The 16,217-nt window shown below is 36.0% G+C and overlaps 1 protein-coding gene across 2 annotated transcripts in view; it reads left to right on the top strand.

Annotated features, from left to right (window-relative positions):
- Positions 1–16,217, top strand: part of SRBD1 (S1 RNA binding domain 1) — a 150,360-nt gene that overhangs the window by 117,236 nt on the left and 16,907 nt on the right. For both annotated transcript variants that reach the window (XM_081941366.1, XM_081941367.1), the window contains exon 17: positions 15,896–16,002. In XM_081941366.1, the coding sequence (XP_081797492.1) occupies positions 15,896–16,002 (107 nt within the window). The remainder of the gene's footprint in view (positions 1–15,895; positions 16,003–16,217) is intronic.

Below are 16,217 nucleotides of genomic sequence, written 5' to 3'. Positions count from 1 at the left end.
GGCAGTCTAAAGAAGTGTAAAGTAGGTCCATCATTGAAGAGAGGGGTTTGAATATTTACTGTAATTGAGAGAGACCCTTGGCGATTGTACTTCATTCTTATGGTGGTGTTGGAATATAATTTCTATATCAGAAAAAAAATGAGTTGCCTATCAAGAGGTTTTTTTTTTAATTTTTCACATTTCTGGAAACTGAATTGAGAGTATATTTAAAATTTAGAAAGGTCACAAAGTTGGAAGAATATTTTTATGGGTGATTTTTGTGTGTGAAAGACAAGGTAGAGCACCAATATATGGTCTATTGTTGACCTCCCTATTCTTAATCCTGTCTACTTCTCTTGAATTATACCCTCTGCCTTTATCCAGTTTTGCAGTTTATGATTTAAATGTTTAGCACATAATTTGCTAATTCACTCAAAACTATAGGTATTGTAACCATTGCATAATAAGGAAGCTCTTGAACAAAGACTTAGAAGGCTTAATTTCTCTACTATTACTAGAGTTTAGTAGATTTGATTTTGGAAGCAGCTGTAAGAAGATATTTATTTTCTACAGCTGCCAGGTCTTTAAACTTCTGGAATACTATTTAATATTCTTCCCTTCCAGAACATTACATTCAGAAGCCTGAAGGGGATAACACAGTTATGACTTAATTGAACTTGCCTGGAAGAAAAAAAAAGTAAATCTTAAAAGTAGAAAATGAAACATAAATTTTATCACTGAAATGTATATTTAGGCAAAATTGGAAGAAGATGAGAGGGTTATAACTAACCTATTTTATCATGTGTTTCTGGGTAAGCTAATGGTTTATGAGAAGGCTTCCTAACGAAACTCTAGCTTTCCCATTCATTGTTCAAAACAATTTCATTCAAATTGGTGTGTGTCAGAGGTGGTATTCAGCAAGATCTGACCAGTTCTGGAGAATTGGTAGCGGAAATTTTGAGTAGCTTGGAGAACCAGTAAATACCACCTCTGTCTGGTCCGCCCCCATCTATACTTTGCTTCCCAAGTCCCAGCTGATCGGGAGGGAATGGGGATTTTTCATTAATCTTCCCCTGGAGTGAGGAGGGAATGGAGATTTTACAGTAACCTTCCCTGCCATGCCTGCCAAGCCACACCAAGTCATGTCCACAGAACCGGTAGTAAAAAAAATTGAATACCACCACTAGTGTGTGTGTGTGTGTGTGTGTGTGTGTGTGTGTGTGTGTGTGCGCGCGCGCGCGAACGCACATTGCAAGCCAATCAGCAATGAATGGAAATCTATTCCTATTATATATTAAGATGATGCTGGGGATTTCAAGCTCTTCAGAAACACAATGCTCACACAAGACTTCAGTTGGATGCAATTTATTAATGATAGCACAGATGGTATTTCAAGTGTGTTTATTAACATTGCATTTACTTTTACTTTTTCCTTTAAAATTCATGAAAGTATGAATTAAAATTAAAACTACAATCCTGTAGAGATTGTATAAAATTCCATCAATAAAAACATGCAGGTATTTTTTGTGAAAAAATATGCATATTACCGTGTTTCCCCGAAAATAAGACAGGGTTTTATTTTCTTTTGACCCCCGGAATAAGCACTTGGCCTTATTTTTGGGGAGGTCTTATTAATTTTTTAGGTGCAGGAAGCAGCGAGCATGGTCACCTCATAACCGCTGCTGTGTTGCAATATTTTCAGGGAGGGTTTAATTTCAGGGGAGGACTTATTTTAGCACATGCGCTCAAAAGCCTGATTGGGCTTATTATCTGGGAAGGTCTTATTGACAGGAAAACAGGGTACTTTTATGTCTGCTCTTAATTAGAAAAACAATTTTATTTCACAATATTATTTTTAGATTGTTAAAGTGATCAAAGCAAGCAAACAATAAAAACTAAGATATAATAGAGCAGAAGAGGAAAGGTTTTTTTTAATAAATATATGCTGCTGTTAAAACATGCTTTATATGATTTTTTTTCAGCTCCCATTGCAGGTAAATCTAAGGTTCTTATGATGAGTCTGATCACTAATCTGTCTTCAGTTTGCTATTCTCCTTCATGGATCCAAATAGGTTTTTTTTCTAACTCTTGTTTTTAGATGTAACCAACCTGAATCTGCATCTTCATTCAAATAAAATCTTTGCACTACCAATAAATAATTTTCTGTTCTCAAAATACAAAAGTGTGTAGTCATTGCAATTAGTTTTAGACATTTTAAATCCTTAGCACTTAATCAGAGTTTCTTCTATGATAGAAAACATCATTCTCCAGAATCAGAGGTGTGAAACTGGTGGCCCGTGGGCCGGATGCATCATGCACAGACCAGGCCCAACCCAGCTCCACAAAGGAAAAAAATGTCAAAATACGTTGTGTGACATCAATGTGACACGGCGAGTTTGTCACCTTTGCTCTAGATGCTATTGGATAGTTTCTTCTATCTTTTCTTCTCATGGTCTCTCTTTTACTACACCCCCCCCAAATAAATAATAAGAATTACTTAAATAGGAACAGAACAAAGAAATGATGCCACCTTTGAAGATTTACATATATTACTAAATATGTAGGAATCCTTTCCTTTCTTTCATATAACAGATGAGGCTTAGAACCAGAAACTCTGTCATTAAGTAATTGACATAACTGCCCACCAGTTTCAAGGTGCTGAAATCTCAATCACATTATTGTATGGATGCTGTGATGGTTTTAAGTGCAAGGACCGATCATAAGGTTACTTTTCCAGCATCATAGTATCTTTGAATGTTTGCTAAGCAGTCATTAAGACAACTGAATGTTTCGGAGGATCACTATTTGATCTTTTAAAAATACTTCTTAAGAAAACTAAACTTGAATTGTATGTGTAGGTTTCGCTGGATTCTAGCCATTACAATGTTTAAAAAATTAGTGAGCTATATATTTGAACTCTATGTTCCTTTTATGTAGAAAACCTCAGAACTCCAGGCAGTATCATATATGGTTGTTCTTGATACTGTCTTTGAAAGAGGCAAGCTGTGACTTGATCACAAACTTTAGATATATTATTTGAACTCAGATCTTTTCTGAACTGTTACAACATGATGCTGCTAAATACTATAGATAAATAAGAAAGGACTAATCTCTTGCTCCAAAAGACCATGTGGGACTGTTAATCTAATCTACTGAAGCTAAAGCACATATATACTCACAACTGAAGAGTCAACTTAATCAGCATTTTATCTTCCCTTAAATTTACCCCAGAAAGATGCTTGCATTCCAGTTGCAGTTAAAGCATACTGTTGTTAATTAAACATTATGAGTTGAATACTTTTGATCAAACTGTATGTTCTCCTCAGAGAAACTTCAAATTTCTTTGTCCTACTTTTACCTTTCAGTTCACACTATTCTTCTTAAGACATATTGTAATTCAAGCCAGGGAGTAAGAGATATATTTATTTGGGAATTAAGGGTCAGATATAGTTTGATGTTCTCTTGAAAGTTTTCTGTAGAGAAAATAGGAGGTGGAAACATTATGTATACCATCTGGAATTGTACAAAAATAAATGGGTGTAAATCAAATAAATATTCATTTTCAGTTTTTTAGTGTCAAGAGCTTACAGTATATGCATATTATATAATAATTACAGATGATCAATAAAATATGGGTTCACTACAAATCCCATTATCCCTAAACATTGGCCATTCTGGCTGGGGCCAATGGTATCTGCATTGAAAAACGGTTTGGCTGGAGATATGAGAGAAGGATCCAAAGTTTGGCTAAAGATTGGCTTGAAGATGTTGTACTGCAGTCTTTTCCCCTCAAATCATTTTTTGATTCTAGAAAGCATATTTTGGTTGGGTCTTCTAAAACATTCTGACTTGCCAGTAAGATTACTTTCTTGCCGTGAAACAGAAAACAATTAAAAAACAGTCATATTACTTAATGGATGTTGCAATTATGAGTTATTAGACTGAACAGACTAGGTCCATGAAACAAATTGTCTAATTAGATAACTGGCTCATCAGCAGCCTGAAATGGTTGTGGGTTATTACCTGAATGTAGTGATATACTTCTCACCTGCACAAGGAACATAGAATGTATAATATATGTTTTGTGCAGTCATTCACATCTTTATGTGACAGGCAGAATGCGGGCACTACTGCAAGACTTTCCTGCTTGGATTTGTACAGTACAGGAACAAATACCGTATTTTTCAGAGTATAAGACACACCTTTTCTCATCAAAAAAGAGGCTGAAAATCTGGCTGCGTCTTATACATCCAATGCAGCATTTTTTTGCCTCCTGAAGCCCTGCCCCCTTTGAGAAGGAATGGAAAGTTTCCCTTCCACCTTCGATTGAGGTGCGGACCGTCACCCCTCCTTGTTAGCATATCTCAGATAAAAAATAAAATAAGACCCGAGAACATGTTCTAATGAAAACAAAATTTAATATGAAAATAAAAATAAACAAAATCTTACTATCTAAATTAATTACATCTCTGCAGAGCTATGTGCCTGCCTTGGCAGGCGAACAGAAGATCAGAAGTCTCTGGAATGTGTGAGCAGGCGCAGTACATCACTTGGTGATAAGGCCTATGACCTGCGCAGTAAATCTCAGCACGGCTAGCAAACAATTAACGCAGTGACACCCTTCGCCCAAATGGCCGTGCATAGCCTTATGGAGGCTTTCAGAGAGCTCCTGGGGGCTGGGGAGGACAGAAATGAGCCACAAATAGGCCTTTTTTGTCCTCCCCCCCGGCCCCCAGCAGCACTCTGCAAGCCCCCCCAAGACTATTCATGCCTTTTATTTGAAAAAAAGGGCCATTTTTTAGAGGTTTGCAGAGTGCAAAAACTTTTTTTTCCCTTTTGGAAAGCTCTTTAACTGATGAGAATTACATTGATCAAGTGCTGTGCCAGCAGAAACAATGTCTTAAGGTTTGTCAGTGATTTCCTTCTCCAGCACATGGATAAATACATCTACCTACCTACCTATCTACTCTCTCTCTCCCTAGCTACCTACTGTATTTCTCTCTCTCTATCCCTCTATCTACCTACCTACTCTCTCTCCCTACCTATCTACTGTATTTCTGTCTCTCTCTTTCTATTTCTCTCTCTCTATCCCTCTACCTACCTACACACGCTCTCTCTCTCCCTACCTACCTACTGTATTTCTCTCTCTCTCTATCCCTCTATCTACCTACCTACCTACTCTCTCTCTCCCTACCTATCTACTGTATTTCTGTCTCTCTCTTTCTATTTCTCTCTCTCTCTCCCTCTACCTACCTACACACACTCTCTCTCCTTACCTACCTACTGTATTTTTCTCTCTCTCTGTCCCTCTACCTACCTATCTACCTACCTACTCTCTCTCTCCCCCTACCTATTTACTGTATTTCTCTCTCTCTATCCCTCTACCTACCTACCTACACACACACTCCCTACCTACCTATTGTATTTCTCTCTCTCTCTATCCCTTTATCTACCTACCTACACACTCTCTCTCTCCCTACCTACCTACTGTATTTCTCTCTCTCTGTCCCTCTACCTACCTATCTACCTACCTACTCTCTCCCCCTACCTATCTACTGTATTTCTGTCTCTCTCTTTCTATTTCTCTCTCTCTATCCCACTACCTACCTACCTACACACACTCTCTCTCCCCTACCTATCTACTGTATTTCTCTCTATCCCACTACCTACCTACACACTCTCTCTCCCTCCCTCCCTATTGTATTTCTCTCTCTCTCTCTCTCTCTCTCTCTCTCTCTCTCTCTCTCTCTCTCTCTCTCTCTCCCTTTATCTATCTACCTACCTACCTACTGTATTTCTCTTTCTTACTCTCCCTCTCTATCCCTCTATCTACCTACCTACTTTTTTTAAAATTTGCCTCTTCAAAACCTTGGTGCGTCTTATACTCTGAAAAATATGGTAAATACTGTGGTAGAAAATTAGTGGATGCCTTATACTGCAGAAATGTTTCTGTAATTAAGAAAGGTTTAAGTGCACAAAAACCGTTCATTTGGAATGCTATTCTTTTCTACAAATTTAGAGCTAACATTGTCTATACATATAAATATGTATATGTATTAACCATAAAAAAATAACGAATACTTTTGTTTTTCCAGATATATCTCCAGGGATCATATATTTAGATAAATCTTTCTTAATAAGATTAATTTGAGATAATATGTCTGTGCACTTGAAACTTTGAGGGAGCGAGCGATGATTAATTGTATTTGTATATTTTAATTTTTAAAAATGCAAACGTTCAAATTATATTTTAGACAATATGTGTTTGATCAAATAAGTAGTTCATTTATATTTTAAATTTCATGTTACCAATTTTCTAATATGTATGTTACTTATTTAAATATATTGTGTAACTATTTGAATATGACCGTGTGTATGTTTAGGCATGTAGTGTGTGTGTGTGTGTGTGTGTGTGTGTGTGTGTGTGTGTGTGTGTACAGAGAAGGAGCATATTTTTATATACCCATAAAATGTATAAACCCAATTAAAGTTATACTGATGTTTATACAGTATTGTATATGTCTCTAAAAAAAACCACAAGGTTCTGCATGATTGGTTGCTTCTCAGTGATAGCTCTCCCCCATTCAGACTGATCTAAAATGGGAAAGCAAGAGTCGTTTGGCAGGATGGAAAAAATATTGGCTGCAATTAGAACAGATTCTTGAACTGATATGATAAAGGATGCCAGTAGATTGGAAGTTATTGATTAAAATTAAACAAGAAATGGAAAGTGTATAGCAAAATTTTGTACAAAGAAATGTCAACATCCTAGATAATATAGACAGAATTCTCTATTTACAAGAACCTTTAGTGCCAGAAGATAAAGTTAGACTAGCATTCTGTCACTACCAAGTTGGAAAGCTACAGGAATTGATGGAATATCTACAGAAATACATCAGACAACATAAAAAAGAAATAATAAATGTTCTAATGAAACTTTGCCAGCTAGTCTAGAGAATTCATTGCCTGGAGGCTGTCAGGCTCGAGATATTGATTCAGGTTCAGTCTATGCAAAATGGACTAGCTGCTTGATTCCAGGACACCTCCGGTATTGACTCTAGATAAGGTTGTGCTGTCCCTGAAAGAACAGACTAGCAATCTGGGGATATTCCTGAACTCATGGCTCTAACTAAAAGAACAGGTGGAAGACATTTCACCTGCTTTAGCTGCAGATTCATGCCCAGGTTATCTCTCAATATGACTACTACAATTCATTCTACATGGAGATATTCTTAAATACCTAGACATTCCTAACAAGTGCAGAATATTGTTGTTGGCTTTTTAAGAGGTCAAACCCATTACTGCTCTATTACATGTACATAACAGAAGTCTCACTTGCTGCTAGCTAGTTTCCAGGTGCAAATCAAAATGTTGTTTGTTATAATATAAAGCCACTTTGGGATCCGATGGCTTCTTACTCCCCATGGAATCTGTATGCCTTGTAAGAAGATGTAAAGAGACTACTCATCTGTTGGAAAATCCAAGAACAGGTTTTAAAATAAGTATATTCTATAGGTTCCAATTCTATTGGATAATTTTCCCCCAGAGATAAGATTATTCCAATCTCTAATGGTATTTAAGAAGCAGGTGAACTTCAGAAACCTCGTGACCTTGGGATATTTGTCTTGAATATAAACAATGATATGGTTTGACGATATTGTAATTATCATATTTTTCGGAGTATAAGATTCTCCAAAGTATAAGATGCACCTAGATTTTGGGAAGGAAAACAAGGGGGAAATATCTGCCTCTGCCTCCCAGCAATTTGCCTCCTTGCAACAAACAGTAGAGACAATATACACTGTTTTTAGTGTTATATTTCAGACTATACTTGTACAGATGCTGTTAAAATATACTTTCTAGAAGTATAGTTATTATCTGCTATTTAAAAGAATAGAACTTTTTAAAACAATAGCACTGGACCTCTTCAGATCAAGCATTTATTTTAAAAAGCATCTTCATTTTGTTAAATTGTCTAGAACAATAATATTTACCTCCTTGCAGCAAACAGCCTGATTAGCACAAGAAAAAATAATCTGCCTCCCAGCAATTTGCCATGTGGAGCAAACAGCTAGTTTCACTTTCAATTTCTCCCTATCATCAGCTGTTAGAGGCTGCATGGATTGCTATAGCTTATTGAAGCTTCCGCAAGTCCCCCTTTGCTGCAAAGAGGTAACTTCCTGGGAGGCAGTGGCCAAAGAGTGGGGGCCAATGGGTGGGTGCGGCTACATTCGGTGTATAAGACGCACCCAAATTTTCACCCTCTTTTAAGGGGGAAAAAGGTGCGTAAAAATACGGGTATTGTGATTGTTTTCCCTTGTTACATTGATTTTGTTGGTTGCATTTTTTTATCCACTATTTTGATTTTAAGCTGTTCATCATTGGTCAAATTGAAGCAGCATGAAAATCATAGAAATAAATCAATTCAAATGATATGAGTGCTCTATTGTTTTATATTGTCTACTTTGATAGGCAACAGCTCTCTGGGATTACCATCCTTCTTGGTGTATCTAGAGATGGCTAGCATTGTCAAAAGGTAATTGACTATTGACCACACCTGGAGATTGACATTGAATTGACAAAGAAGATATCAAAGTGGTGGATATCTTCTACCTTTTAGGATTAACCATTAAAAGTCAAGAAATAATAGTCAAGAAATATACCAAATTAGAAGTTAGTACTGCAAATATAAAGGCCTTGGGAAAGATACTCAAATGCTGCCTCTAAACCTGAAATACCAGATTGAGGATAGATTCTCATAGTTGACAACAATTTGATGGCACAAAATTAGTACTTGGGGATACAGAACAAAAATCTTTCTAAAGTGGCAATGAGTTGGAGCACCAATTGAGTGTTAGGAGCTGAAAAAATGGCTGAATACAATATCATTGTCATCAGAATGCTTGTCCATTTTGCTTAAAGTCAGATTTTCTAATAGTATAGGTAGCAGTTAGAATATTTTTCCCATCACATTTATCCTTTGTTTACCTAGAAATGCCAAGGACTAAATCTGGCACTCTGTAAATCAAATCTTCTACAGTTGACTTTGTGTATACGTTTGTTGTTGTTTAAATTATCCTTAGTGGTAAGGTCATCAGTCACAATTTTACAGTGCCAACAAATTTACAATGAATAACAAGTAGGAATTAAAAATATTTAACAAAGATGATGAAACTGTTTGAATAGTCTCTTTCCCTCTCGCCTTCTTAGAATGGTACATCAAATATACATTTATATAGTAGTATAGTATTTGAATTTGAATTCAATTCCACTGCTTATTTTGTAAGCAGCAAATGCAGTTATACTCAAGACATATGGATTGATAGTGTTTCATTTTGTTTCAAATAAATGGTTAAGGTAAATTCAACAGAGATTAATAATCCAGAACACAATTTAAAATGTAATAGTATTTTCAGGTTTGTCAAAAGTTTTGATTGATTGAAATAAAAATTGATTTTTTTATTTTGGCCTCGGGGGATATTTTCAGGTATCAACACTAGAAGCATTGCTACAAGAAACAACCAGGAATTTACTTTGAAAAGCCAGCAAATGAAGCAGTAAAAGTACAAACTGGGGGGGGGGGGGGATCCCTAATTTGCCCCCTTCTGTGTATTTTTAAAAAAATCTTCAAAGGGGAATGTTGAAGTAAAACTCTTTTATCAAACATCAGAGGACTATATATTGCAGGAGTTTTTTTCCAAGAAAAACCAAATATTCCCATTAATTAAAATTTATAGTCTGAATTTTCAGTAGTGTATTCTTTGAAATGTACAGTTCTTCCCATCCCTCGCCCATTGATTAATTCCACATGAAAGTGTGGAAAATGTTTGTTGTCCACCATTCAGTCCACTCAAGGGGTAGGTTCCTACCAGTTCTAACCTCTTCTATAGAAGAGGTTCCATAAATCTACCATGCTGTTTAGAACCGGTTCCAGCTCCCTCCCCCTGCCCGTCCGCACCATGCTTGCCCCGCCCACCGCTCACTGATTGGCTGGCTCACCAATCGCCCCGCCCGCCTCTAAGAGTCCTATTTAAACCTTAAAGTCTTAAAGCTGTCAAGTTTGAACACTCCTGGGGTTTGTTTCTAAAGGGTTAGGGGTGCAAGGGTCTTGTAACTTGACAGCTTTAAGACTTGGGTGCTTCAAATGCCAGAGTTTCTGAGCCAACATTTTGGTTGCTAAGCAAGAGCATTGTTAAGTGAGTTTCATCACATTTTACAAGTTGGCCACGCCCACCCAGTTACATGACAAGCCACTCCCACTCAGTCACATGGCCGGCAAGCAACTCTCACAAAGCAGGCCACACCTACAGAAGAGGTTCTAAAAAAATTTGAAACCCGTCACTGGTCCATTCATATGCAAAATTTCATGTATTGACTAAACTTCATGCATCAGTAGCCATTATGTCCTTCACCTGGTGAATTGCCTTATATTTCTATTTAAATTCTAATCTTCATGTGTATTCGTAAAGTTATTGCAAATATATATATTCCACTTTATCATACAAGTATGAGAGAATAAGATGATATTTCTTCACTCTCTGAAGGTCAACACACTCTGACTCTGTCTTCAAATTTTGTCTGGAAGATGGCTAATATAACAATATTTTATTCACTACTTTATGTATAAGTTATCAAGAATGGAATGGAATAGAATAGAATAGAATAGAATAACAGAGTTCAAAAGGACCTTAGAGGTCTTCTAGTCCAACCTCCTGCTTAGGCAGGAAACTTAGGCTGAATTAAGCATGGATGTTTACCTTGTGGTTTGTGAACACAGATTCATCATCCCCATTTTACGTATTAAGATGGCAGATTTGTCATGGAAATAATGTAAAGCAGTATCGATGCAACCCAAAATGTCTTACAGTATTTCTAACTTCAAAGGAAAACAAGAATAAAACCAGGTTTACAAGCTGCTAGTTATATAGCTTAAGGGTTAAAGTGTAATTCTAAAATCTGGTCCCTTTGATGATTAATCACAATATATAACACTGTTGTTTTTATTGCTGCAATTGTAAGCAGATATTTCAGTGATCTGCCCTTCAAGATTCCCTGTTTTGCTTAGGATAGCCTTAAAATATACGAAAGCCCAAATCTTATGTGCAACCAAACTTAGAAAATGTGTTGTTGGCATAACAATATATTCTGGATATTGCCTTTTTTAAAATCATTTTTTTAAAGATACATAATTCCACTGTCAGAAAGTCACATGTATTATGTTCCATTATTTTGCAACATTTGACATTTTGGAAATGGAAGATCATCTCCAAGATTGTCATCATTGTTCTTTTAGTTGTTTAGTATATGTGACTTCCTAACTTTAGCATTTCTCATTTAAGATAATTGATAACAATTTGGAAGGTGGCTAAGTCTCTCCATTCGCATCTAACTTGACTATGAAACTATAAATTATGATTATTATTCACATGTATACCCAACTACATAACAACTATAAGCAGTTTACAACCCTAAAAAGAAAAACAATATAATACAAATCAATGATGTGTGGACATAGCAATGAAATATACATATGTCTATAACACCCACCCTAGCCCAAAGCCTGAGGGAAAATCCACATTTTAAGCAACCATTTCAACAAAGGTGGAAAAGAGGGTGTACACTTTCAGAGAGCAAGTGCTGCGTTAGAGAAGGCCTGTTTCCTGAGTCCCATTAAATGACACTATTTGATCGAGAGGACCTGGAGCAAACTGACAATCATGATCAGGATAGGCCCCAGGAGACAGATGGTCCCTCAGATAGCCAGGGCCTATGCACTGAATGACTTTAAAGGTGCTCTTCTAGATAGTTAACATCTGGACTTGCACCCAGAAGGAGATTGGCAACCAGGGCAACCAATGAAGCATGCTCATTATTACCCGTGCTGGTCCATTTTAAATTAGCTGCAATTTGAGTGATCTTTAAGGGCAGCCCCACATAGTTACATTGCAGTAGAATACAGATGATGCTTTTATCTTCCATTTAATGAATTACTCTTCACAGTTCTTTCAGAATTTTGGATCATGTGTTTTAAATGTGTTTACTCTGGAAATGCTAGGGTAGAATTTGGCAATTATCATTACAACAGACATTTTAAAATCTCAAAAAGTTTGAGGGGACATCATTTGTGTGTGGGTGGGGGGGACTAGCCTTAATTGTATGGGCATATAAAAATGTTCATGTTTTGTGGACAATAGGCCTCTACCTCACTGAGGTATTATAGAGGGTTGATGTGTTTAAGAAACTGCAACTGATTTATAACAATTCTATTTTGTGGGAAGTAGTCAGTTTTGCCCTTCCAAACTAATTTCATATTCTTTGAGTATATTCAGCTTCCAGTTCCTTTTTATGTCATAATAATACACTTCTTTCTTAAGATGTACAGGAAAATTGCTTCTATCAAGTCAAGTACCCCACTGTGTGGTATAAACTCAGGGGAATTTATTGTCAAAAACCTTCATTTCTGTTTCAGAAGGTAAATAGAAAGTTGATTCAAGATATTTTGTTAGGCACATTTATGGCCAATAAAAATCCCTTTCTATTCTGATAGAAAAGCTAAGGGTGTCTATGCAGAGCTCCCTAATGAGAGGGATAAAAATAGTTCTGACTTTTTCTTTATTCTTTTATTGTTTTTAAAATCATGATGAAAACAAACAAGAACAAAATGCATTTAAAACTAAAAAGATGATCAAAGAAAGAAACCATTAAAAAGTGCATTCAAATATTGTACATTTTTTTAAAAAAGCTAAGTACAAGAGTTGCATGACAGTGAGATGGGTGGCATATAAATTTAATATAATAAAACAAAAAGTACAATATATCACAACAGTTAATAGCTACATAGCCATCTAAAGTCATTATTATTCAAATACATGTATATATTTCATAGATTTATATAACTATCATTTTTAAACCTGTGTTTTGTATAAATGCACCCAATATTTCATTATATTTGCCCATGCAAAGCTCTTCCTAAGGGCACTCCACTCATAGGTGGCAAGTGCAATCAGGCTTCAATCCATTGAGTAAAAGGACCCATAGGTTTATCTTTGCAATGTTGCAATATCAGTCTTTTGGCCACAGTAAGGGCATGGAGAGTCCATTTACATTGTCGGGTTGTCAGATTCAAAGTACTAGGTATATAATACAAATAATGCCATCTGAAAAGTGTAGCTTTTGTTTCACAGTTATATTTATATAGCCCATTATTTCCTCCCAAAACAATTATCTATTTTTTTAGCTTTAAAAGATTTAAAAAGTTGTCATCTCAGATATCTCGGAAGCTGAAAATGCTGCTTTTTCAAACAATGTTGTTAGCAAATGTAATTGTAATGCCACTGTGTTATATTTGGTAGATAATAATGGCCTCTTAACACAAAATATGATAAAAAATTGTCATCATGATCTATCAGTTGACCCAAGGTCAATATCCCAAATAATTTCTTACTAGCTCCAGAAGTTGTCAGAATTTGAATATTCTCACATTATTATTATATTTGTTGTATTTTAGATTTGGAAACTGTAATATGCAGGTTTTTACTGTACATTTCAAGATAAAATTACACAAAGTGGCCTCAGAGATAAATAATATATATTAGATCCATGAGTCAATTGATGTAAAGGAGAGATGCATAACTCAGAGAGAATGTGATATCCTAAAAATGCCTTTTTTGTGTGAGCTCTGCTAAACTCTTCAAGATTATGCACATGTCTTCAGTATTGGTGAAGAGATTTCTTATAAGTGATAAGAAGTTAGATACACAGTCATGTGCCGTATTTTTCAGAGTATAAGGTGCCCCAGTGTATAAAACGCACCAAGATTTTGAAGAGGCAAATTTTTTAAAAAAGTTTTTGCACTTGCACTCTGCAGAAGAGCCGTTTTTGGGAAAACAGGCCCTTTTTTTTTTTTTCAAAAAAGGGGCATGAATAGGAGGCTTGTAGAGTGCTCCTGGAGGGTGCCCCCCCATGAGCAAAAAATGGCCCATGTTTTGAAAAATGGGCCCGTTTTGTGTCAAATGAAGGGCATACATAGCCTTTAGGAGGCTTATAGAGTGCTCCTGGAGGCTGGGGGGGGATAGAACTGAGCAAATAATGGCCCATTTTCTGCTCGTTTCTGCGCTCCCCAGCCCCCAGGAGCACTCTGAAAGCCTCCTAAAGCCTCTGCACGGCCATTTTAGTGAAGGGGTAGGGTTTCGGGAGGCAAAAATACTGTATTCCGTGTATAAGATGCACCCAGATTATCAGCCTCTTTTTTGAGGGAAAAATGTGCATCTTTTACTCCAAAAAATACGATAGTTTTAGCATTCCTAGAATAGAAAGACAAAACAGACTTCCACCAATTGGCTATGTCCACTTGTGTGATTTTTCAAAAAGCATGAAGTCATAGTGATGGGAGATTTTAATTACACTGGCATCTGTTGCAAAAGAAACTTTGCCAAGGATGAATCTGCCAGGAAATCCCTATATTATCTAGCTGATTACTCTTGCCCTTAGAAAATGGAGTATGGCATAAGAGTTAATCTGAGTTAATACTAACCAACAGGGAAGAGGCAGTGGAGGAAAAGAGATAAGGGGAAAAGATGGCTATTGAGTTATTGGTATTAAGAGCAAAAGCTAAATATCAAAAGCATACTTTGGACTTTAAAAAAGGAGATTTTAATAAATAGGATTCAATGGTGGAAGAAACTAACTGGAAAAAGATTGGTGGGAGTAACTAAAGAAGAAAATATGAAAAACATAATTACAAATATAATCAGAGCTGAAGTAGCTTCTTGAATGAGAAGCAAAACGACTTCAAAGAAAAATCAGAAAGTCCAGATGCCTCTTGAAAAAGCACCTTTGGGACATAATTAGAAACAGTTCCAATGAGAGAAAAATGGAGGACAGCTAAATAAAAAATTTAACTATATAAAAGTGTAGAAAGAATCTGAAAACAACAAATATAGAAAAGGGAATGAAGGTAAAGTTACCAAGGAAGTGCCCAGAACAGATGTCATGGAATTCTAAAGTGTGTCTTAGGAAAGCTAGGTTCATAATGAGTTGAGATTATCAAACAACCAAAAATTATTTATTTAGATATATTTATAATCAAATAAGCATCCAATTATTTAGCTTTCGGTAAGATTTGATTCAGATTACTCTTCTAAAGCTTTTGAAATGAATGAATAGGCACAGACTATATTAATAATATATGGTGCAGAAGTGGAAAACAGATTAAAGTGGGCAAATGATTTTGGTAATCTATACATTATTTTTAAACCCCAACCCCTGCTACCTTATATTTAGCAGATATTACTGTTACAAGATTTCAGTTTTTATATGCTGTTAACACTGAGAATTTGTTTTCTCACATTTTCTTTTTAATGTTTTTTATGAAGCTATTGTGTATTCTTACCATAAAGCTTTAATATAAATCTATTTGCTATCATCTGCAGAATGCAAAACTTTGTAATATAAATACTCTCTTAAATACTTTGCTGCAAATTGATATCATAATATGAACATTAGAGGAAACTGGCATGTGCAAAACCAACACTTCATTTCCTCTTTTTCATTCTTAGAGAAAATTGCATAAAATAGGCATGTGTCTGGCCCTGTTATGAGTCTCTGTTTCTAATGGAAACATGATAGGCTGTATGTCACATATATGGTGCCTATCTGAAGTTCTTGCAAACTGGTTAGAGTATGCAATTTAAAAATAAATTCAAATGAGTTCAACCAGTTCCACAATACAAACAGTGGCAGTATATCAGATATTCATCTCTTGAGTTCTTTTATGTGTCAATATTCTACCCACAAATGTTTTATTAATACTGCCTCTCTCTGGAATTCCCATTTCTGAATAGTTTCCATCATACAGTAATCAAATACTACTCAAGTGTTATTGGATTTCTCTTTCCCTCCCCCTCCCAATTTACAGCATGATGTATCTCAGACACTACTCAAAGCAACCCTGGACAGTGTGGTGGAGGAATGTGTCAGCTTCGTAGGAGTCGATATTAACATCTGCTCAGAAACTTTATTAAGGTGAGCTTGAAAACGTTCACTTAGATAGTTTCAAAACTCAAGTAATTCATACAGTGGTTCTATATCTTTGGACTAGTGCCTTGGACCCTACTTTTATTTTTATTCCTATGACTGCAACATTTATTCTGTAAATAGAATCACCTTCCACAAGTAGAGCCAAAGTTACGTCTGCATCCACAGATAACGTCAAACCTTTCTTTATTACTTAGCGGTGA

This window comes from Natrix helvetica (assembly GCF_964273705.1).
Source record: "Natrix helvetica genome assembly, chromosome: 2".
Taxonomy (NCBI): domain Eukaryota; kingdom Metazoa; phylum Chordata; class Lepidosauria; order Squamata; family Natricidae; genus Natrix; species Natrix helvetica.
This window is presented reverse-complemented; position numbering and strand designations above follow the sequence as displayed.